The sequence below is a fragment of the Moschus berezovskii genome, chromosome 7, assembly GCF_049115385.1.
Source record: "Moschus berezovskii isolate FMDL1 chromosome 7, NW_MosBer_1.0, whole genome shotgun sequence".
Lineage (NCBI taxonomy): Eukaryota > Metazoa > Chordata > Mammalia > Artiodactyla > Moschidae > Moschus > Moschus berezovskii.
Window position 1 is genome coordinate 46,190,407 of NC_142466.1, and position 25,834 is coordinate 46,216,240.

General features: G+C 42.0%; 1 protein-coding gene across 2 annotated transcripts in view; it reads left to right on the forward strand.

The window, feature by feature from the left end:
- Positions 1–12,085: 12,085 nt before the first annotated feature.
- PLGRKT (plasminogen receptor with a C-terminal lysine) overlaps positions 12,086–25,834 on the forward strand; it is a 53,063-nt gene continuing 39,314 nt past the window's right edge. Inside the window, exons 1-3 of one of the 2 annotated variants that reach the window (XM_055428272.2) lie at positions 12,086–12,239; positions 17,447–17,574; positions 19,479–19,565. In XM_055428272.2, the coding sequence (XP_055284247.1) occupies positions 19,485–19,565 (81 nt within the window). In that variant the 5' untranslated portion in view covers positions 12,086–12,239; positions 17,447–17,574; positions 19,479–19,484. The remainder of the gene's footprint in view (positions 12,240–17,446; positions 17,575–19,478; positions 19,566–25,834) is intronic. The other variant, XM_055428273.2, reaches the window with a different exon arrangement.

A 25,834-nucleotide genomic window follows, 5' to 3' on the forward strand; every position in this document is an offset into this window, starting at 1 on the left:
TCATAAGTGTGGTGGAAAGTTGGGAACACTTTATGGTAAATAATTCCAAAGAATCTCGATAAATGAACAGAAGACTGCTAAAAACAGAATCTACAATAGGGAAATACCCTTTCAGAGGATACTGGGAAGTATTTTATAGATTTAATATCTTTAGAACTAAGTAGCCTAAGTGAATATTGAACAAATGAAAAAGTCCCTCAGTGAGTCATTTCACTTGGTTTGAGGGCATGATTTAGTTCAAACATCTCTGTGGAATTGCCTCTATATTATTTTATACTCATTCTTGATTTTAAACTAAGAACAATATGAGTTCTAAAAGTCTAAAAGTCTTCAAAATCTCTCCTTGAAAGGGAAAAACTGACTTTTGTTTTCTGGTATGAGTAAATGGTTGTTATTCAAAGGCCAGTTATAGTCACATCCAGGTTACTGGATCTAGGACATAATCTGCCATTCGTGATTATAGACTCATCATAAAAGAATGGGAAGTAGTCTTTTTCTTTTCCCCCACCTTATCCTGAAAGGATAGCAAGATCTTTTTATTCTTGGAGACAGAGATAGAGAGAGATGGGGAGTTGGTGGGGGGTGGGTAGTAGTTCCAAACATAAACTAATAAACAGAAATTTCAGATACTGGAAAGTCCTATGAAAAACAAAAAAATAAAATGAGGGGGACAATATCCTAGAATCCCTTGATGTGAGTCTCCTTTAGTGTAGTGGCCAGGGAAGTCTCCTCTAAGAGGTGATATTTGAGAAATGAATTATGAAGACCAACATGAAACGACTTGCAGGAAGAACATTCCTGGAAGAGCGGTCAAGAGATGGAAAAACTGAAAAACCAAGGTTTTTCCATCTGTAGCAAAAAACTTGGCAAGTTCTTGGAATGAAGGTCACTGTGGCTGGAGTACAGAGTGAAGTGGGGCTGGTGATCAGATCATGAAGGTTCTGAACACCAAAGGAAGAGGGTTGGATTCTAATTGCAATGGAAAGCCACTGGATAATTTAAAGCAGGAGGGTTACCTGATGGATATTCCAAAAACCCATGCTGTGATCTGAAGTATGGAGTACCGAGGGGCTAGCATGGAAGCTGGGAGACCTTAGGAGCTACTGTCATAGACTACATTCTAAATATAATTTGGAAGTAAAATTAATAGAACTTGTTGATGGATATTAGTGATAAGAAAGAAAAGGGAATCAGGGATGATAGATATGATGTAATATGCTGTTCCAGAGTAGGATATTATTCCCAGAGTTACAGGTTTTCAAATATTTGTGAGCTCTTTAAGGAAGTCTAAAAATGAAACACAAACTCTCCCATTAAATTATCACTGGAAACTGGCCATAAACTATCAAGAGACTCATAATTTTTCGAGAAGAAATTACAACCCCTTCCAGAAATGGAAAGTTGGTGGCAGTATGCTGAATGGTCCAAGGCCTTGGTCCTGCTCATGGGACTTAATCAGGGTACAACATGACTGGTCTAGATAATTTTCTATCATAAGCTGAAGAAACTAACTGGGAACACTATGCCAGAGATGAGAGGAAAAGATTCTGAGTTCTAGGTAGAGCATTCCTTTGACAAGTTTGCAGAGGAAGAGTCCCAGAGGTTGAGAAAAATCATCAGCTAAGGCATTAGCATTAAGGTGTGCATGCGTGTCTGTGTGCGCATGCATGTGTGCTCTTTAGGGGTGAACAGCTTTACTGCCTACAGAATACGGCAGTGTGGAAAGTAAGGGGAAAGCACAGGTTTCATTCGTGTTTGTGCAAGAACAAGCCAAGTAGAAACATGTGAATTATAGACTAGAGTAACAGACATTTTACAGCCCCAAGCAGAGGCCCCTGACCCAGAAACTCTTGCTAATTTTGTGTTCATCAGAGTTGACAAAGCCAAAAGAGAAGACCATAGCAGCATTTTAAGAGTAAGATAGGATAGCGACACTCTGATCTCAAACACTGAGGTAGACTTGGAAAGTCAGAAGCAATATGGGCGTACTTCTATCTCTTGAAGTCCAACTTTCTCAAGGCAAGGCCCCAGTGGGTGAAGATAAGCAGTTTCCACAAACCCAGTGAGGCCTAGTGAGGTGTGAGTTGGAAAAGGTGGTTCTAGTTTGCAGCTGGTATTGTAGGGTTGATATCAAGCAAAATTATTGGGTATCTTACTCTGTATGTCACAGACTCCAACAGTTATGAAGATAACCGTTATTTGTTAGGTTTTGATAAGGGGATAATTAATGCCTGCTGTAACCACAAAAAAATATTAACCCAGTGAACTCATCAGTTTTCATATGTTCTTGGAGGTCCTAAGAAGATGAGGGAGTTGGCATGGGGAAGAATAAAGTCTAATATTGAAATGCTGCTTCCAGGTCTGCTTGGCAGAAGTTTAATAGACACTGTTAGGCCAGGCTGTATAGCATTTCCAGGGACCCTTGCCACAGAAGAGAGAGAAAAAGAATTAAGAATGAAACCTGGGAATGGTTTTTTGATGTCTCTGGATGGCCCAAACAGATGTTGTGTCCCTCTTGTGAAGAGCTGCAAAAGAGAGGGAATATATAATAAGGTAGATCATTTTATTCATCAAATTTCAGGGAATGTTTTCAATTTTTCAAAAAAGGGGTTGGGGGTGGGAGAAATTCCAGGTAGGAGACCAGGCTGAATTTCTCAGAGGTACAGGAGCTGAGAGTCAGTGGCAAGGAACAGGGTTATGTGAGTGGCATAGGCTGTAGGGGAAGGAAGTTATCAGGGATTTAACTACTTCATAACAGTGATATGGAAATCCCATGTTTGAGAAGTAGGACAAATATAAGCAGCTACTGTTAGTGGAAAAATACTTGGAAAGAAAGCAATATGTAGAGAAGATTTTAGGAATTCCCTGTTAAACATACTGTGCAGATAATTTCCAGGGTCTGCTTAAGAAAGTTTATGTACTATTCTTAAATTCTTTAGCAGTCTGTTTATGTTTTCTTAGAATGCTATTACATGCTTGGAGTGAACCATGTGAAGCCTCAGTCTTATTCAGGTTACACTCTAAAATATAACTCCTCACTGCTTGAAAAAGCTTTGCTTGACTTGGCTGCCTCCATGAATTACTGTCGTCTCTGATTATCCCATTTCAATGTCAAAGCTCAACAAATGATTTCTTCATCACTTTTTCAACTATCAAGTTAACAAAACAAAATGCAATAATTATAATAAATATTAAAAGTAACAGTAATAGTAAAACACGTATCATTTTTTAATATGTCAGATGCCATATCTTGGTGATTCACTACAATGCTGTTGCTGTTTAGTCACTCAGTCATCTGTGACTCTTTGTGACTCCATGGACTGCAGCCTGCCAGGTTCCTCTGTCCTTGGGATTTCTCAGGTAAGAATACTGGAGTGAGTTGCCATTTCCTTCTCCAGGGGAATCTTTCCAACCCAGGGATCAAACCTGCGTTTCCTGCTTGGCAGGCAGATTTTTTTTTTACCACTGTGTCACCTGGGAGCCCTCACCATTAGCTACCTTTAATTTTACAACAATCCTATAAAAAAGATACTATTATTGCCACTATTTTAGAGATGTGGCTACTGGGGCACAAAACTTATGTAACTTATCTAATCTTATAACTAGGAAGTGGTACAAATGAGATTCAAATCCAGGTACTCTGGTTTCAGTGTTCATCTCAGTTCAGTCCCTCAGCTGTGTCTGACTCTTTGCAACCCCGTGAACCACAGCAGGTCAGGCCTCCCTATCCATCACCAACTCCCAGAGTTTACCCAAACTCAAGTCCATTGAATCGGTGATGCCATCCAACCATCTCATCCTCTGTCATCCCCTTCTCCTCCTGCCCTCAATCTTTCTCAGCATCAGGGTCCTTTCCAATGAGTCAGCTCTTCGCATCAGGTGGCCGAAGTATTGGAGCTTCAGCTTCAAGCTCAGTCCTTCCAATGAACACCCAGGACTGATCTCCTTTAGGATGGACTGGTTGGATCTCCCTACAGTCCAAGAGACTCAAGAGTCTTCTCCAACACCACAGTTCAAAAGCATCAGTTCTTCAGTGCTCAGCTTTCTTTATAGTCCAACTCTCACATCCATACATGACTACTGGAAAAACCATAGCCTTGACTAGATGGAGCTTTGTTGACAAAGTAATGTCTCTGCTTTTTAATATGCTGTCTATGTTGGTCATAACTTTCCTTCCAAGGATTAAACGTCTTTTAATTTCATGACTGCAATCACCATCTGCAGTGATTTTGGAGCCCCCCAAAATAAAGTCTGACACTGTTTCCACTGTTTCCCCATCTATTTGCCATGAAGTGATGGGCCCAGATGCCATGATCTTAGTTTTCTGAATGTTGAGTTTTAAGCCAACTTTTCCACTCTCCTCTTTCATTTTCATCAAGAGGCTCTTTAGTTCTTCATCACTTTCTGCCATAAGGGTGGTGTTATCTGCATATCTCAGGTTATTGATATTTCTCCCGGCAATCTTGATTCCAGCTTGTGCTTCTTCCAGCCCAGCGTTTCTCATGATGTACTCTGCATATAAGTTAAATAAGCAGGGTGACAATATATAGCCTTGATGTACTCCTTTCCCAATTTGGAACCAGTCTGTTGTTCCATGTCCAGTTCTAACTGTTGCTTCCTAACCTGCATATAGGCTTCTCAAGAGGCAGGTCAGGTGGTCTGGTATTCCCATCTCTTTCAGAATTTTCCACAGTTTATTGTGATCCACACGGTCAAAGGCTTTGGCATAGTCAATGAAGCAGAAATAGATCTTTTTCTTGCTTTTTCAATGATCTAACAGATGTTAAAGCCTCTGCCTCCAATGCGGGAGACCCGGGTTCGATCCCTGGGTCGGGAAGATCCCCTGGAGAAGGAAATGGAAACCCACTCCAGTATTCTTGCCTGGAGAATCCCATGGACGGAGAAGCCTGGTAGGCTACAGTCCACGGGGTCGCAAAGAGTCGGACACGACTGAGCCACTGAATGGAATGGAATGGAACAGATGTTGTCAATTTGATCTCTGGTTACTCTGCCTTTTCTAAAACCAGCTTGAACATCTAGAAGTTCACGGTTCACATATTACTGAAGTCTGGCTTGGAGAATTTTGAGCATAACTTCACTAGCGTGTTCGATGAGTGCAATTGTGCGATAGTTTGAGTATTCTTTGGAATTGTCTTTCTTTGGGATTGGAATGAAAACTGACCTTTTCCAGTCCCGTGGCCACTGCTGAGTTTTCCAAATTTGCTGGCATATTGAGTGCAGCACTTTCACAGCATCATCTTTTAGGATTTGAAATAGCTCAACTGGAATTCCATCACCTCCACTAGGTTTGTTTGTAGTGATGCTTCTTAAGGCCCACTTGACTTCACATTCCAGGATGTCTGGCTCTAAGTGAGTGATCACACCATCGTGATTATCTGGGTCATGAGGATCTTTTTTGTACAGTTCTTCTGTGTATTCTTGCCACCTCTTCTTAATATCTTCTGCTTCTGTTAGGTCCATATCATTTCTATCCTTTATTGTGCCCATCTTTGCATGAACTGTTCCCTTGGTATCTCTAATTTTCTTGAAGAGATCTCTAGTCTTTCCCATTCTATTGTTTTCCTCTATTTCTTTGCATTGAACGCTGAGGAATGCTTTCTTATCTCTCCTTGCTATTCTTTGGAACTCTGCATTCAGAAGCTTATATCTTTCCTTTTCTCCTTTGCTTTTTGCTTCTCTTCTTTTCACAGCTATTTGTAAGGCCTCCTTGACAGCCTCTTTTCACAGCTATTGTAAGGCCTCCTCGACAGCCATTTTGCTTTTTTGCATTTCTTTTTCTTGGGGATGGTCTTCATCTCTGTCTCCTGTACATTGTCACGAACCTCTGTCCATAGTTCTTCAGGCACTCTGTCTATCAGATCTAGTCCCTTAAATCTATTTCTCACTTCCACTGTATAATCATAAGGGATTTGATTTAGGTCATACCTGAATGGTCTAGTGGTGTTCCCCACTTTCTTCAATTTCAGTCTGAATTTGGCAATAAGGAGTTCATGATCTGAGCCACAGTCAGCTCCTGGTCTTGTTTTTGCTGACTGTATAGAGCTTCTCCATATTTGGCTGCAAAGAATATAACCAGTCTGATTTCGGTTTTACCATCTGGTGATGTCCATGTGTAGAGTCTTCTCTTGTGTTGTTGGAAGAGGGCGTTTGCTATGACCAGTGCGTTCTCTTGGCAAAACTCTGTTAGCCTTTGCCCTGCTTTATTCCGTACTCCAAAGCCAAATTTGCCTGTTACTCCAGGTGTTTCTTGACTTCCTACTTTTGCATTCTAGTCCCCTATAATGAAAAGGACATCTTTTCTGGGTGTTAGTTCTAAAAGTTCTTGTAGGTCTTCATAGAACTATTCAATGTCAGCTTCTTCAGCATTACTGGTCGGGGCATAGACTTGGATTATCGTGATACTGAATGGCTTGCCTTCGAAATGAACAGAGATTATTCTATCATTTTTGAGATTGCTTCCAAGTACTGCATTTCTTTTGTTGACCATGATGGCTACTCCATTTCTTCTAAGGGATTCCTGCCCACAGTAGTAGATATAATGGTAATCTGAGTTAAATTTACCCATTCCAGTCCATTTTAGTTCACTGATTTCTAGAATGTCAATGTTCACTCTTGCCATCTCCTGTTTGACCACTTCCAATTTGCCTTGATACATGGACGTAACATTCTAGGTTCTTTGAACTGAGCTGAACTGAACTGATGCAATATTGCTCTTACAGCATCGGACCTTGCTTCTATCACCCATCACATTTCAGTGTCTACATCCATGCAAGTGTGCAGTGAAATTAGTATTCTTATTCACTGCTGATGAAAACACAGGTACAAAAGCTTCTATGAAAATGTTCATCTCAGCACTGTTCATAATAGCAAAAACATAGGAACAATCCAAATGTTCATCAGTTTTGAATGGATAAACAAAATGTGGAACATCCATACAATGAAATATTATTCCACCATTAAAAGGAACAAAGTGCCGATAGATTTTACAACATGTACTAATATGTACCCTGGAAACAGTATGCTATTAAAAAAAAAAAAAAGACTTATGCTATGTGAAAGAAGTCATATACAAAAGGTCATATATTGTATGATCCTATTCATATAAAATGTCTAGAACAGGCAAATCTATTGAGACAGAAAGGAGGAGAAGGGGGTTACGAGAAGGGGGCGACAGAGGATGAGACGGTTGGATGGCATCATCAGCTCAATAGGCATGAGTTTGAGCAAACTCCAGGAGACAGTGAAGGAAAGACAAGCCTGGGATGCTGGAGTCCATGGGGTTCCAAAGAGTCGGACGTGACTGAGTAACTGAACAACAGCACTGAGACTGAAAGAGATTAAGATATGTCAGGGGCTGGAGGGGAAGTGACACAATGAGGCGTGATTGCTAATGGGTATGGGGTTTCTTTTGGGGGTGAGGAAAATGTTACAGAATTAGATAGAGGTGATGGTTGAACAACATTTTGAATAAACTAAAAGCTACTAAACTGTGTAATTTTAAATGGTGAATTTTATGATATGTGAATTATATCTCAATCTAAAGTTTTCTAGGCAGGGAGAGAATAAGTCCACTGCTGCCATTATATTACAGGGCCGCATGATGTCACTAGAAGAATGGACAAAGTCCAAAGCAGGCTGCACAAAGCTCAGTGATGCTCTGCTGGTTCAGATTGTGCCCAGGCTACATATGAATCAACAGGGTGCCCCATGAATGAAGTCTAAGGTTAAAATTCAGACTGTGTTCAAGAATACAGACAACACAGTTCCAGAATAGCTTAATACTGAAGAGTTTCTATCTTTAGCCCCATGCTCTCCTTCACAGACTGAAGTTCTTGGCTAAACTTGGTTCCCATTTTAATGGAGAAAGAAATTCATACACCTTTAGAAAGCACCTCTTTAAAAGGAAATACATCAGAGTACACCCTGAATTTTCAAAAACTTTGTTTGATCTACAATTCTGTGCCAGCTTCAGGTGCCAGCAAAGTGAATCAGCTACATATACACACATGCCCACTCTCCCTTAGAGTTCCCTCCCACAGAAGCCACCATGGAACGCTGAGTAGAGTTCCCTGTGCCACACAGTAGGTCTTTGTCAGTCAGTCCTCATTCCATACATAGCAGTGTTGAATATGTCAATCCCAATTCTCCAATTAAAAACGTAAAAAAACTAATTTATGGATATACAGGGAAATATTGAGTAATTTTATTGTCCTAAGGTAGGGAATTTTTCAGTGAGTTATGGATTTTATGCATTTTACATCAATTCTTTCTAAAATATGTATACTATTTAATTCAGTACTTCCAATCAAAATATTAAAAAGCTATACACACACACACACATATATATATGAAGGTGATTATCATGATGTTATTTTTTAAGGCTCTGGGAAGTCACTTAATTCTATTTTCTAAATTTTTACATTGGAGCATAGTTGATTAACAATGATGTTATTGACAGAAGCAAAAAAATCAGAAATATCCAATGATGAAAATTATATACATACTTGCTAAAAATCTTCTATATGTTAAAAATGGTATATATGAATGCCATTTAATAACATGAAAATTCTTATGCTATAATGCAAACTGATTTTTAAAAGTACCTGTCTGTATGTGTGTATAGAGCATATACACATACTTTCATAAATTCATAAAATTGTAAATAATGCACACACTAGTTAAGGTTATATGTCATTTGGTATTGAAATAATTTTCCTTTTCATCCCACATTCTATGTCTTCAATATCTATGCCAATATTTCTCTCAATTCCCAGAGTAGATATTCTTATGGTCACTTTTTTCACTTATATTTTAAAATTCATACAAGAATATTTATAATGTATGTATATGAAGTGCATCAGGAATTGGAATTCTACTCAGTTTGACTAAAGAAATCTTAGATGGTAATTAGAAGGCAATTAAAGGGAGTAGGATTAAGAGAACCATCCAGTTGAGGCATCCCAACTACCAATTTGGGGTGAAGAACCACCAAGTTGAGAGTAATAGCAATGGCAAGAAACCCATATCATCTCTAGGCCGAAAGGTAAGGAAAGAGCATTCAGAGCTCTGTGACCTGAAGCCACAGAGGAGGGGATGCTGATCAAGAGCTGCAGTGGTGAAAAGACATTACCACTGCCAGATCCTAAAACAGAGAAAGAATGGATAAAATGTACCCTGCCTCTCTCTCCTCCTGCCTCCTGTCTCCTGTGGATGCCTCCATAGTCCAAAACCAAATATAAGTCAGCTGAGAAGAGCCCAGGTGATGTTTTCCAAAGAGGTCAGCTTCTGGGGTACAGAATAAGGCAGGCAAGAGAGGAGAAAAGGTATGAATGGAGGCAAACAGAAGACCCAGATAGTTTACCTGTTTTGCCATCCAGGATTTACTTTTCCCCTTTGTTCAGATGGAGAAACTCATCCCCTAAACAGGAGAATCAGAGAACCCTATCAGCTACTATGTTGCTTTGAAGTGATGTCAATACCCTGACCTAGAAACTAAATAATAATGTTTGTCTCCACCAGTACTGTTCATACAAGGAAACAGAGAAAGGAAGGGCATGGAATAAATAATCAATTAACATTTTATATACAGAGTTGAGCCTCCCAGGTACCTCAGATGGTAAAGAATCTGCCTGCAATGCAGGAGACCCGGGTTTGGTCCAATAATCCCTGCCTCTATAGCTTGTTGCTAGGTTAAAAAAGATAAATTGATAATCATAATTTCCTCCTTTATTCACTTATGTTTTTCCTGCCCTATGCAGTATCTTAGTAGATTGTGATTTTTTTTTTTTTTAACCTGGTGCAGTGATACAACACTTCAATTCCTACACGGTCTGAAATAAGTGCTCCTGACATTATCAGGTTACTGTAGTTATCTAATGATCATCATCATTGCACATGGGAGTATTCAAATGTGCCCAGTTAATCTTTGTGTGTCATGCACATTTCTCCTTGCTCTCATTGTATAGCTGTAACCCAGTTTCCTCTTGGTAACTGGGATCAGTTATTCCAGTTCCATGGGGAACCAAAATGAACAGAGGGCAATTTCAGCTTCCAATTCAGTGGCACCATGGCTGGGTCCTCTAGTGGAAGCATTTCTTCCTTTTCAACTAGGTCTTCAAAATATGATAATCCATGGTTGTAGAAATGGTATGCTGGATATTTTCATTTGTCAGAGGTCTTCATGCCTAGCAAGCTCACCTCTATAGACTATATAGACCTGGCTCCTTCATCTTCAGGCTTTCTAGTGGATCCAGAAATCCACCAGATGTTTCCGATGAAAGATTTCAGCAGGGTATCAGAACATGGAAGGACAGGGGGATGTGTCTTTCTTTTCCACTCTGTCCCCATTTGGAGTTGAGGTGCTAGCAGTGGCTGCAGCTATAGGATCTTACCCTGTTGGGCCAAAGGTCAGCATCTACTGCTTTCCTCTACTGAACAACATAGCTCCTGTCCGGTAGCCCGCTCATACAGGTATAGCTATGGCTCTCATCTGGCTTTAGTAACTGCTCCCTTCCATCTGTCTCTTCTGTGGAGGTTCTGCGGGGCAAGGCCCAGTCCTTGTTGCCATCTCAGGGGACTTCCAAGTTAGTAACAGGTTCCCACTGTCGTTTACTACTGCTAACTTAATGCTGTGTGCTAGATATGGTGCTAAGTGCCTGAATATAGAATCATCTCATTTAGTCTTCAAAATACAATAAATTAGATGACTTTAGACCTATTGCAGAGATGATAAAAGTAAGTTTTGCAGAGGATGAATAGCGACAGTGATGGAGCTGGAGATCAAATCAAATGTAGGTGTGCTTATGGCAGAATCTGTGCACTCAGATGCTATCGTTATCAGTTGTTATCTTGTCTTAAAGGGCCAAAATTCCAAATGGCTTTGCTCTTCTGGTTCCCAGGTCACTCTGGCAGGAGGTGAGTGAGGTGTGCACTCACATACAGAGCCTGGGAAGGTTAGAGGCCGTCTTCATTGATGTGAAGGCAGCCAGGACTAAGGGCAGGAACTTTTCTCATAGACCTTCTTAAAGGCCAGAACCTGGTGAAGTCAATGCTGCTGCTGCTGCTGCTGCTAAGTCACTTCAGTCGTGTCCGACTCTGTGTGACCCCATAGACGGCAGCCGACCAGGCTCCGCCATCCCTGGGATTCTCCAGGCAAGAACACTGGAGTGGGTTGTCATGTCCTTCTCCAATGTGTGAAAGTGAAAAGTGAAAGTGAAGTCACTCAGTCGTGTCCGACTAGTAGCGACCCTATGGACTGCAGCCCACCAGGCTCCTCTGTCCATGCGATTTTCTAGGCAAGAGTACTGGAGTGGCTTGCCACTGCCTTCTCCGGAAGTCCATGCTAAAATTATTTAATAACAAAGAACAGAATGCCAACAGCTCCTCAAGTATTCTCTCAATGAAGCTGGGAAAGAGGTTGGCTTACTCAAGATAGAAATCAATGGTGGGGGTAAGAAGAAATGAATATCTCTCAGAGCATAAGTTGAGAAAGATGGCTCTGTTAAAAAAACTTTTTTTGGTTTGGTAACTTTGGTCAAGTCTTCTCTGTTTCTTTTCATGTCCTAACCTTTCCCCTACTTTGATGGTGGGCAGTTTAACAGCCAGAGGAGGCTGAGGTTGTAACGAATTAAATAAACTATGTCAGTGCTGAGATTCAAACGGGTGGTGGGAGAGTCCATCCTCAACATAAACCTATTCTATAAAGAGAAAAGCCCTTACAAATGTTTATAACTATGGATTATATGTTCAAGTGACAACTTCTCGAAAAAATACATTCTCTTCTAGAAACAGACCCTACAAATGGTGGTTGACATCATATTTGGAGCACTGTGAGATGGCTCATTAAGCTGTATGGAGGTTTTAACTCTACAAGGGAGAATGATTGCTCAGGTTCCTCATGGGTAACTGACAAACCTCACTGAGGCCTTTAAGTGAGATTTCCATTCTGTTTCCTCTGCCCACTGCCCTCAACATTTGAGTCGCTGAATTTTGAATTTGCCTCTTTGACCTGCCCCTCCCATGATCTGTCAGAAAGAAAACACCAGGCCGCCTTGGTCGGGGCGCGGGCCCTTTAAGGAAGCCAAGAGCTGCGCTGTTTGGCTGCCGCGGCCAGCCAGTCGGAGGTTCCGCGGGGCGAGGCCCGGTCCTTGCTGCAGCCTCGGGGAGCTTCAGGCCTGGGGGCCTTCGCTGTGATCAGTCTTCCGCACCTCCATTGTCCAGTGAGTGAGCGCCGGCTGGGCGGGCCAGCCGGCCGCAGGCTGTTAGGGGAAGGGCGGGTCCTCGCGGCAGCGTCTGCCGGCGCCGAGCTCCCGGTCTCCGGGCTTGCTGGGCCGCTCTTGGGTGCCCTTTTCCTTGTGAGCGCCCTTGATTCTCCTGCTTCGAGTGCCAACCAGTATCGCCAACCTTGTTTCGGAGGAGCCGGTTCTCCTCTCAAAGACTCCAGGCCGCTCCCATATCGTAATTAAATTGGGGGAAGTGGGCAAAGCGTTGTCAACGGAAATCAGCATAACCTTACAGGAATTCCCAATTACTGTAATTCGGTCCAACGTGAGCGGGTGGAGTTATAAATTAGGGAAAAATCTCCCGGAAGCTGTAGGTTCTGAGCTGGAATTTGCTGGGGCAATGGGCTAGTTTGAATGGAACTCAGAGCTAGAATTTGCAGGGGAAGTGATCTAATTTGAATGGAACCCAAAGACTTATTGAAATGATTGTAATCATGCAACCAGTCATATATATAGGTAGTTGATGTGTCAGTCGATCAGGAAATGAGTCACTGCAGAAATTTGGATAACAGAAGTTATAGGTCATGGAATTATTCTTTTTTTTTTTTTAAGTAAAATCAAATACCAGTTCTTAGATGTGACCTGAGGAGGACAGCCCCAACACTTCCTCCTCAGAAATACCCCTACCTGTTGTAATGTGTAGCACAGCTGAGGCAGAGCCCTTTATAAGATCTCAGGAGTAAATGAGGGGAAAATGAAGGCACAAGGGACCCAAATAAGGATTCTTAGCCTTCTGAAACACACTAGTGTTAAAGTTGTAAAGTAACAAGGTATCTGTCACCAATGACAAAGTGTTGGCATTTTTTAAAGACTTGCCGTATACAAGTGAATGAATTCAAAGTTATTCCTATTGCAAGGTCACTCTTAATTATTTTCTGATACAATGAGTGAGTGAGTCAAAGTCACTCAGTAGTGTCCAACTCTTTGCGACTTCATGAACTATACAGTCTATGGAATTCTCCAGGCCAGAATACTGTAGTGGGTAGCCTTTCCCTTCTCCAGGGGATCTTCCCAACCCAGGGATCAAACCCAGGTCTCCCACATTGCAGGCAGATTCTTTCCCACAGCTGAGCCACAAGGGAAGACCTCTGATATAATAAGTCCCCTACATATGAACCTTCAGGTTGGCAACTTTCAAAGATGTGAATGGTATGCTTGCTTCTTCAATCATGTAAGTTAGTTAATGTATCTGGCATACTTTGTTACGTGTGTACATCCTCTACAAGTAGTTGTGCTTTTGTGTACTTTACTGTACAGTACTTTATAGAGTACAGGAGTATAGTATCTTTTTTCAAACCCCAGATGTCTGGAAGCAAGCATTAAAGAAGCAGTAATATAGCTAGCTGGTACTGTTACCAGCCCCTATATGTCAGCTGCTGTGCTATACTACTATCCTTTTCAAGGTACTGTACTATAAGTTTAAAAATGGTTTGTTTTTTATGTATTTTATTTAAACCTAGAATCAGTTCAGTTCAGTCGCTCTGTCTTGTCCAACTCTTTGCAACCCCATGGACTGCAGCACCCCATGCTTCCCTGTATATCGCCAACTCCCAGGGCTTACTCAAACTCATGTCCATTGAGTCGGTGATGCCATCCAACCATCTCATCCTCTATTATCCCCTTCTCCTCCTGCCTTCAATCTTTCCCAGCATCAGGATCTTTTCAAGTGAGTCACTTCTCATCAGGTGGCCAAAGTATTGCAGTTTCAGCTTCAGCATCAGTCTTACCAATGAATATTCAGGACTGGTTTCCTTTAGGATGGGCTGGTTGGCTCTCCCTGCAGTCCAAGGGACTCTCAAGAGTCTTCTCCAACACCACAGTTCAAAAGCATCAATTCTTCAGTGCTCAGCTTTCTTTATAGTCCAACTCTTACATCCATACATGACTACTGGAAAATCCATAGCTTTGACTGGACGGACCTTTGTTGGCAAAGTAATGTCTCTGCTTTTTAATATGCTGTCTAGGTTGGTCATAGCTTTTCTTCCAAAGAGCAAGCATCTTTTAATTTCATGGCTGAAGTCACCATCTGCAGTGATTTTGGAGCCCAAAAAAAATAAAAGTGTCTCACTGTTTTCATTGTTTCCCCATCTATTTCCCATGAAGGAATAGGATCTTAGTTTTCTGAATGTTGAGTTTTAAGCCAACTTTTTCACTCTCTTTCACTTGCATCAAGAAACTCTTCAGTCCTTCTTTGCTTTCTGCCATACGAGTGATGTCATCTGCATATCTGAAGTTATTGATATTTCTCCCAGCAATCTTGATTCTAGCTTGTGGTTCATCTGGCCCGGATGTACATTCACATGATGTACTCTGCATATAAGTTAAATAAGCACGGTGACAATATACAGCCTTGATGTACTCCTTTCCTGATTTGGAACCAGTCTGTTGTTCATGTCCGGTTCGAACTGTTGATTCTTGATCTGCATACAGATTTCTCAGGAGGTGGGTCCAGTGCTCTGGTATTCCCATCTCTTGAAGAATTTTCCACAGTTTGTTGTGATCCACAGAGTCAAAGGCTTTGGCGTAGTCAATAAGGAAGAAATAGATGTTTTTCTGGAACTCTCTTGCCTTTTTGATGATTCAGTGGTTGTTGGCAATTTGATCTCTGTTTCCTCTGCCTTTTCTAAATCTGTCTTGAATATCTGGAAGTTCACGGTTCACGTACTGTTGAAGCCTGGCTTGGAGTTTTGAGCATTACTTTGCTAGCATGTGAAATGAGTGCAGTTGTGCAGTAGTTCGAACATTCTTTGGCATTGCCTTTCTTTGGGATTGGAATGAAAACTGACCTTTTCCAGTCCTGTGGCCACTGCTGAGTTTTTCAAATTTGCTGGCATATTGAGTGCAGCACTTTCACAGCATCATCTTTTAGGATTTGAAATAGCTCAACTGGAATTCCATCACCTCCACTAGCTTTGTTCGTAGTGATGATTTCTAAGGCCTGCTTGACTTCACATTCCAGGATGTCTGGCTCTAGCTGAGTGATCACACCATCATGGTTATCTGGGTCATGAAAACTTTTTTTGTATAGTTCTTCTGTGTATTGTTGCCACCTCTGCTTAACACCTTTCTTTCTTGTGCCCATCTTTGCATGAAATATTCCCTTGGTATCTCTAATTTTCTTGAAGAAAGCTCTAGTCTTTCCCATTCTGTTGTTTTCCTCTGTTTGCACTGATCGCTGCGGAAGGCTTTCTTATCTCTCCTTACTATTCTTTGGAACTCTGCATTCAAATGGGTATATCTTTCCTTTTCTCTTTTGCCTTTCACGTCTCTTCTTCCCTCAGCTATTTGTAAGACCTCGTCAGACAACCATTTTGCCTTTTTGCATTTCTTTTTCTTGGGGATGGTCTTCATCACTGCCTCCTGTACAATGTCACAAACCTCCATTCATAGTTCTTCAGGCACTCTATCAGATCTAGTCCCTTGAATCTATTTGTCACTTCCACTGTATAATCTTGGGCTTCCCTGCTGGCTCAGAGGTTAAAGCGCCTGCCTCCAATGCGGGAGACCCGGGTTCGATCCCTGGGTTGCGAAGATCCCCTGGAGAAGGAAATGGTAACCCACTCCAGTATTCTTGCCTGGAGAATCCCATGGATGGAGAAGCCTGGTAGGCTACAGTCCACGGGGTCGCAGAGAGTCGGACACGACTGAGCGACTGAACGAACGAACGAACGAACTGTATAATCTTAAGGGATTTGATTTCAGTCATGGTCTGAATGGTCTAGTGGTTTTCGCTACTTTCTTCAATTTAAGTCTGAATTTGGCAATAGGGAGTTCATGATCTGAGCCACAGTCAGTTCCCAGTCTTGTTTCTGCTGACTGTATAGAGTTTCTCCATCTTTGGCTGCAAAGAATATAATCAGCCTGATTTTGGTACTGACCATCTGGTGATGTCCATGTGTAGAATCTTCTCTTGTGTTGTTGGAAGAGGGTGTTTGCTATGACCAGTGTGTTCTTTTGGCAAAACTCTGTTAGCCTTTGACCTGCTTCATTTTGTACTCCAAGGCCAGATTTGCCTGTTACTCTAGGTATATCTTGACTTCCTACTTTTGCATTCTAGTCCCCTATAATGAAAAGGACATCTTTTTTACACGTTAATTCTAGAAGGTCTTATAGGTCTTCATAGAACCGTTCAACTTCAGCTTCTTCAGCATTACTGGTTGGGGCATAGACTTGGATTACTGTGATATTGAATGGTTTGCCTTGGAAAGGAACAGAGATTATTCTGTCATTTTTGAGATTGCATCCAAGTACTGCATTTCAGACTCTTTTGTTTATTATGATGGCTACTCCATTTCTTCTAAGGGATTCTTGCCCACAGTAGTAGATATAATGATCATCTGAGTTAAATTCATCCGTTCCAGTTCATTTTAGTTCACTGATTCCTAAAATGTCAATGTTCACTCTTGCCATCTCCTGTTTGACCCCTTCCAATTTGCCTTGATTCACGGACCTAACATTCCAGGTTCCTATGCAATATTGCTCTTTATACCATCGGACTTACTTCCATCACCAGTCACATCCACAACTGGTTGTTATTTTTGCTTTGGCTCCGTCTCTTCATTCTTTCTGGAGTTATTTCTCCACTGATCTCCCATAGCATATTGGGTACCTACTGACCTGATGAGTTCATCTTTCAGTATCCTATCTTTTTGGCTTTTCATGCTATTCATGGGATTCTCAAGGCAAGAATACTGAAGTAGTTTGCCATTCCCTTTTCCAGTGGACCACCTTTGTCAGAACTCTCCGCCATGACCAGTCCATCTTGGGTGGCCCTACACAGCCTGGCTTATAGTTTCATTGAGTTAAACAAGGCTGTGTCCATGAGATCATCACATCAGTCCATGTGTACCTAGTATATATAGTACAGTACTATATACCTGATCGTGTTAGTTGAATACCTAGGCTAACTCTGTTGGACTTACAAACAAATTGGACTTATAAACATCCTCTTGGAATGGAATCTGTACGTAGGGGACATACTGTATATTATGTGAGTTGGATAATGACAGCTGATAGTATTCTGGACACCTTAAGGAACCTGCCACACTTTGGAAAATGGCTTTGTTAGGGTCGGAAAAGAGGGGAAGGTTGAGAATACTGAACTCCAGGGCACAGTTCACAGGGTGTGGTATACTCGTTTTCAGGTGTGGTCTCCTTTGGGAACTACAGGGAAGCTATTATTCCTGCTTAGCTTCTACCTGTAACCTGTGGGAATATACCCTGATATAGCCAAACTACAATCCAGACCGAAGAAGGCAAGGCCAAGAAAGAGGTAAGCTGAAGTTGTAATTTTCCAGATAGTTTCTCTTCCCTAGATGACTTACAAGAGGATTGTAACTCCACTTCAGAGGAGAGTCCACCCCCTTATAAATAGAAGCACTCTATGGGACCCAACTCTGACATACAGGGGGTGTGTGTGTGTGTGTGTGTAAATAGGATTAGAGGACAGCTATTTTCTATATAAATGTTTGCTGAATATGTAAAAATTCAATTATCTACTCCTACGTGCAAAAGAAAAATAAGAAATGGCAACTGAGCTACACTTTCTCTTGTATCATGCTTTCTGCAACATTTGTGGGAAAGAGACACCTTGGGGACTGCCAAAATGGGTAATATATTGCTTCTGCCTCAGGCAAGTTCTGCTCTGCTGTTGAAGACAATGGACAGGGGGCTGTGAAAGTGTGGATACAGGAGAGAACTTCTGCTAGATCTCTCCACCTTACTGGGTGGCTGTGCCTCTGGTCACAGAATGGAGTAGGACAGCAGCTGAGGGATGGGGTGGGTAGGGAAATCGCATGACTTCCCAGGCCTGTTCAGGATTGTGCCTCTCCTCCTCTGGTTCAGCTTCTTATGCCTAACATTGAAGCTGACTCTGGCTTGGAGCCTCCTATAAATCCATGGTGTGTCTCTGGCCAAAATATAGGGAAGCCACTGATGTCTGGTGGGTAATATCCACTCACTTGGAGCCCCATTAGCAGGGATAATCCATTATGTCTGGCATGAAATGCCCTCCCTCTTCCTTCATCTTCTCACCAGTTAAGTTAGAACCCACAATTTTTTTTGCTGAGGATATGGAAAATAGGAACTCTGCCCAGGGTTCCCACAGAATATTATGAATCCTGGGCAGAACGCATTAAGAATGACCACTCTGAGCTGAGGTTCACAAAGTGCTCAGTGGCTTACCAAAGACAATCAGCAACATTGTTGAGGAGGGTAGAGGAGTCATAACTTTCCTGAGCTTTGTAGTATTCTGAAGGCAGAATCAACAACTAACTGAGGTCTTCTGTATCTACCCAGTTGACTTAAGAACAAAATACTGAGTTCTGGACCATCTAGAATTGCCAGCCCCCTTAAGAATGTCTTAAGTAAGATAAATAGGATGAACAATATGAAGTATTCATTTAAAATTTGTGTTTCCCAAGACATTTAAGTATCTTTAGGTTTTCCCCATTTTGAGAACTTTAATAGTAGCTTAATAAGAAAAACATGAGGCTAGAGGACAATGGCCAATGGATGTTAGCAATGGAGGGATGGAAATAGAAAGTGGGTAAGAGAGGAGAAAGGATTGTAGGAAGAGTATTGATATAGTAACCTTGATACACTTAAAGCATAAATGCAAAGAGCACAGAGAAATCAGTGTTCAAGATGTGCAATGCATCTTCTAAGTCACCCATCATCAGAAGCAAAAGTTCTGTCATCCAACTACACAGAAGGTAAGAGAGTAGATGGTATTCACCCTGCCCCTCATAAAAAATGAGAGATTGTGTTTTTGTGTATTTAGTTCTTCCAGATATACAGCGGGAAGAAAAATCAGGAAATATGAACCTATAGAACAGGAAAAGATTTTGGAAATCACCTAGTTCAGTTAGCTGTTCTTATGTAAGTAAATGATGGCCAGGGGCATTATTCTGTCACTCTAAGGCATTGCTGTACACTCTAAGCAGTTATCTTTTCCTGCTTTATGAAAATTAAAAGCAAGAAAAGACTGCTGATTAAGTCTGTCCAAGATCAGACAGCTAGTTAGGAGCAAAGACTAGAATCCATAATGTGTTCCAGGTCAGAAAATTTTCTTTTTTTTTTAAAATTTTGTCTTAAGTTCATGGTAGCCTGAAAAATAGAGCATGTGAGGATGCATGTAGAATACATTGCTTTAAACTTTGCTTTTTTACATTTTAGGTCAAGATGGGGTTTATATTTTCAAAGTCTATGAATGAGAACATGAAAAGCCAACAGGAGTTCATGCTTATGAATTCCCGACTTCAGGTACATTTTTTTTTTTAAAGTTTATGTTGTTACTGTGGTTAAAGTTTCTGTCACATGTGTTTCAGTGCTATGTTCTCCTTAACCTCCCCAAAGGAAAAATGCTCTCGGTGCTCTACTCTCAAAGACAAGATGAAATGGACTACTAATTAGCTGGTTAGTTTGGACTAACCGGAATGGACTTGTTAGAATGGACTTCTAACAAGTCCATTAACCATGAACCATAGCCTTGGTCCAATGAACCATAGCCTTGACTAGATGGACCTTGGTTGGCAAAGTAATGTCTCTGCTTTTCAATATATTATCAAGGTTGGTCATAACTTTCCTTCCAAGGAGTAAGCGTCTTTTAATTTCATGGCTGCAGTCAGCATCTGCAGTGATTTTGGAGCCCAAAAATATAAAGTCTGACACTGTTTCCACTGTTTTTCCATCTATTTCCCATGAAGTGATGGGACCAGATGCCATGATCTTTGTTTTCTGAATGTTGAGCTTCAGAAATGTTAGAATGGACTTGTTTAAATCTTTAATCTAGATACCTAATGTAAAAATTTCCATAAAGAAGGAAAAGATAACTGCTTACAGAGTATATGGCAAACAGAATAATGCCCCTCCTCCACCCCACCAAAACGATGTCTGCATCCTAACCCCCTGGAAGTATGTTATGGCGAAAGGGACTTTACAGTGTGAGTAAGCTGAGGAGTTTGTAGGGGGAGATCCTGGATTATCCTGGTTTTTCTGGATGGGTCCAATGTAATCATAAAGGTCCATATAAGGGAAAGAGGGAGGCAGGAGGATTAGAGTCATAGAGACAAATTTGCAGATGCTATGCTGCTGAGTTTGAAGATGAAGTAAAAAGTTCAGACAGCCTCTTCAGTTCAGTTCAGTTCAGTCGCTCAGTCGTGTACGACTCTCCGCGACCCCATGAATCACAGCACGCCAGGCCTCCCTGTCCATCACCAACTCCCGGAGTTCACTCAAACTCATGTCCACAGAGTCGGTGATGCCATCCAGCCATCTCATTCTCGGTCGTCCCCTTCTCCTCCCGCCCCCAACCTTTCCCAACATCAAAGACTTTTCCAGAGTCAACTTGTCGCATGAGGTGGCCAAAGTATTGCAGTTTCAGCCCTAGCATCAGTCCTTCCAATGAACACCCAGGATTGATCTCCCTTAGAATGGACTGGTTGAATCTCCTTGCGGTACAAGGGACTCTCAAGAGTCTTCTCTAACACCACAGTTCAAAAGCATCAATTCTTCGGCAATCAGCTTTCTTCACAGTCCAACTCTCACATCCATACATGACCACGGGAAAAACCATAGCCTTGACTAGATGGACCTTTGTTGGCAAAGTAACGTCTCTGCTTTTCAATATATTATCAAGGTTGGTCATAACTTTCCTTCCAAGGAGTAAGCGTCTTTTAATTTCATGGCTGCAATCAGCATTTGCAGTGATTTTGGAGCCCAAAAATATAAAGTCTGACACTGTTTCCACTGTTTTTCCATCTATTTCCCATGAAGTGATGGGACCAGATGCCATGATCTTTGTTTTCTGAATGTTGAGCTTCAAGCCAACCTTTTCACTCTCCTCTTTCACTTTCATCAAGAGGCTTTTGAGTTCCTCTTCACTTTCTGCCATTGGGTAGTGTCATCTGCATATCTGAGGTTATTGATATTTCTCCCAGCAATCTTGATTCCAGCTTGTGCTTCTTCCAGCCCAGCGTTCCTCATGATGGACTCTGCATATAAGTTAAATAAGCAAGGTGACAATATACAGACTTGATGCACTCCTTTTCCTATTTGGAACCAGTCTGTTGTTCCATGTACAGTTCTGACTGTTGCTTCCTGACCTGCATACAGGTTTCTCAAGAGGCAGGTCAGGTGGTCTGGGATTCCCATCTCTTTCAGAATTTTCCACAGTTTATTGTGATCCACACAGTCAAAGGCTTTGGCATAGTCAATGAAGCAGAAATAGATGTTTTTCTGGAACTCTCTTGCTTTCTCCATGATCCAGCGGATGTTGGCCATTTGATCTCTGGTGCCTCTGCCTTTTCTAAAACCTGCTTGAACATCTGGGAGTTCACGGTTCACATATTGCTGAAGCCTGGCTTGGAGAATTTTGAGCATGACTTTACTAGCGTGTGAGATGAGTGCAATTGTGCGGTAGTTTGAACGTTCTTTGGCATTGCCTTTCTTTGGGCTTGGAATGAAAACTGACCTTTTCCAGTCCTGTGGCCACTGCTGAGTTTTCCAAATATGCTGGCATATTGAGTGCAGCACTTTCACAGCATCATCTTTCAAGATTTGAAATAGCTCCACTGGAATTCCGTCACCTCCACTAGCTTTGTTTGTAGTGATGCTTTCTAAGGCCCACTTGACTTCACATTCCAGGATGTCTGGCTCTAGGTCAGTGATCACGTTATCGTGACTATCTTGGTCGTGAAGATCTTTTTTGTACAGTTCTTCTGTGTATTCTTGCCACCTCTTCTTAATATCTTCTGCTTCTGTTAGGTCCATACCATTTCTGTCCTTTATCGAGCCCATCTTTGCATGAAATGTTCCCTTGGAATCTCTAATTTTCTTGAAGAGATCTCTTGTTTTTCCTATTCTGTTTTTTTCCTCTATTTCTTTGCATTGATCACTGAGGAAGGCTTTCTGATCTCTCCTTGCTATTCTTTGGAACTCTGCATTCAGATGCTTTTATCTTTCCTTTTCTCCTTTGCTTTTCTCTTCTCTTCTTTTCACAGCTATTTGTAAGGCCTCCTCAGACAGCCATTTTGCAGGCAGTCTCTAGAAACTGTAAAAGGTAAGGATATAGATTCTCTCCTAGAACCTCCAGAGGGAATGACATCCCTCCAGTCCATTCTGAACTTCTGACCTCCAGAACTGGAAGGCAATAAATTTGTGTTGTTCCTGAGTTGGGAAGTCCCCTAGAGAGGGGAATAGCTGCCCACTGCAGTATTCTGTCCTGGAGAATTCCCTGGACAGAGGAGCCTGGCAGGCTGTAGTCCATGGGGCTGCAAAGAGTCAGACATGACTGAGCAACTTTCACTTTCGCTTTTCAAGCCACTGTTTGATAATTTTTTATAGCAATAATAAATTTTAATAGAGTGTGAACATTTGACACTGGATTTATACAATGGCTGCATAAAAAGATCAAAGCAAAGTAGAAGATTGTCTAGTTGCCTAATATACGTTATTAAAAAGTATTTTTAAACGTACATCAGATACATGTAAATGTACAGCTTAGTCCCCTCGCTGTTCACCTGGAACTACTCAGTTCAGTTCAGTTCAGTCGCTCAGTCGTGTCCGACTCTCCGCGACCCCATGAATCACAGCACGCCAGGCCTCCCTGTCCATCACCAACTCCTGGAGTTCACTCAAACTCATGTCCACAGAGTCGGTGATGCCATCCAGCCATCTCATTCTCGGTCGTCCCCTTCTCCTCCCGCCCCCAACCTTTCCTAGCATCAGAGTCTTTTCCAGTGAGTCAACTGGTCGCATGAGGTGGCCAAAGTACTGCAGTATCAGCTTTAGCATCAGTCCTTCCAATGAACACCCAGGACTGATCTCCTTTAGAATGGACTGGTTGGATCTCTTTGCAGTACAAGGTACTCTCAAGAGTACCTGGAACTACTACAGAATTGTTAATCAGCTAAACCCCAATACAAAATAAAACATTCAAAGTTTGAAAAAAATTCCTGTATGTCAAAATCAAGTATTAGAAGTTTGACTGAAGTTATTTTCCTAAGATTTCTAACAAAGATCTCTAGGCCTCTGCAATTCATTATAGCCCAAGGAGTAGACGGTCCTATGGTGAGACATATCAGTTCAGTTCAGTTCAGTCACTCAGTCGTGTCTGACTCTTTGTGACCCCATGAATCACAGCACGCCAGGCCTCCCTGTCCATCACCAACTCCCAGAGTTCACTCAAACTCATGTCCATCGAGTCAGTGATGCCATCAAGCCATCTCATTCTCTGTCGTCCCCTTCTCCTCTTGCCCCCAATCCCTCCCAGCATCAGAGTCATTTCCAGTGAGTCACCTCGTCGCATGAGGTGGCCAAAGTATTGGAGTTTCAGCTTTAGCATCAGTTCTTCCAATGAACACCCAGGACCGATCTCCTTTAGAATGGACTGGTTGGATCTCCTTGCAGTCCAAGGGACTCTCAAGAGTCTTCTCCAACACCACAGTTCAAAAGCGTCAATTCTTCGGCGATCAGCTTTCTTCACAGTCCAACTCTCACATCCATACATGACCACAGGAAAAACCATAGCCTTGACTAGACGGATCTTTGTTGGCAAAGTAATGTCTCTGCTTTTTAATATACTATCTAGGTTGGTCATAACTTTCCTTTGAGTGGTTTGAATCCCACTTCCACCTCCTGACTCACTGTGTGGCTTGTGCTTCAGTCTCATAGCCTGTAAACTGGAGGCGATAATATAGCTGCTGCTGTTGTCATTATTATTATGATAAGAGTGTTTTCTACAAGAGAAAGATTTCTCTGGGGAGAATGGAAATATTGCAAAGAATGGACAACTGCAAAGAATGGACAACTGAACTATTTAACAGAATAAAGTGACCGAGAGGTGACCAAACGTTAGGTTTATGAACCAAAAGAGTATGTTACATACTCAGAGAGTCCTTGTACAAGACCTCTGGAAATTATAGGGCTTTTTACAGAAGTCAGGGTCTGTGAAGGTTTTAGGACTTACCCTACTTGCAAGCTAAAAGATTAGCCTATTACTATTCCATGGCAGAACACAGGAGACACCTATGTGTAACAGAGGCCTTTTTATTACTCACAGCACATTAAGAGCATAAGCATGAGGGTCATGTCAATTCCCCATGCTTCTCAAGTCTGGTGGAGGTGACACGGATGGGTTCACATGGGTGCTGTGCACTCAGTGGGTTGTGCCACCCTCGAGGAACACTGGGCTTGCAGAATCTACTGCTTTTCTAGTGAGTGGGGAGCTGGTGGAGTTGAGGTGGGGAGAACTTTATAACTCCTTCCTCAAGGAAAACCTCAAGAAATGGCCTGAACAAACAGTAGTCTGGACCTTGCGTTCTTGGTCTATCCAGAATGTGTAGGGACATTCAGGGCCCATGGTAGATTGCCCCTCAGTGTGACTGACCAGAGCTTTGAGAACAGCCTTGACTTCTGCCCACTATAGCTGGCACTGAGGTCAGACTGGCAGCAGCACTGTTGGCACCATTAGTTTTCAGCTTAGCTGAACCAAAGGTGAACCAGGCCCAGGCATTTAGGACAATCTCTGTGAATCCAAAGGGCCTATTGAGCCAGTAGCCTTGCATCAGGTGTCAGAGTAGGGGCTAAAGCTTTCCCCTAAGTAGTAGAGTAGCTTCTACTACTTTATGCAAAACTGAGATGACACTAGGGCCAAGCCAGCCACATCCTCAAATTTATTGTTTTCATTTGATCAGCAAATGGGTACTTTCCTTGTATTTTCATGTCCTAATTGATCTACTCAAAAATGGGGATGTCAGACCTGAGAGTCACAAATTCTCTAGGGGTTAGGTTTTTAACAGGAGCTCAGTAATAGGCCAATTAACTGCCTCCCTGTGTTTATTTTGAAAGTAGAGAATTGTTTTATTTGGTGGGAATGTTTAGGACTCCAAGTCTGGGAGACAGCATCTTATAGCTCTGAGAGAACTGCTCCAAGGAAGCAGTGGGGGGACGTCAGGCTATATACAAGTTGGCAACAAAGGGAGGAAAAGTGCCTCCCTTTTTGAAAGGGGTATGTTAGGGGTTTGGATCTCATCCCACCCCCAAATTCTTATGTTAAAATCCAAACCACTATTACCTCAGAACGTGATCTTATTTGGAGATAAGAGCCTCTATAGAGGTAATCTTGTTAAAATGAGGTCATTAGGGTGGTGGCTCTAATCCAGTATGACAACTATAAAACTTGGACACAAAAGACATGCATACAGGGAGAATGTCATGTGACTAGGAAGAGAGTCCTCAAACAGAGCCTTCTTTCACAGCCCTCACAAGGTACCAACCCTGCTGACACCCTAACTTTGGACTTCTAGCCTCCAAAGCCGAGACAGTTTATTTCTGTTGCTTAAGCCACCCAGTTTGTTGTACCTTGCCATGGCAGCCCCAGAAAACTAACACAGGATGCATTTTGGCGTGTGTGTCCAGTGTGTGGCGCTGCTTGTATTGGGCAGTGGCTTCTGGAGATGGCTGGGATTTTCTATTTTTGTCTCTATTGAATATATTGTTTCTATTGGACCTCTTGGATGGGATCAGAGAAT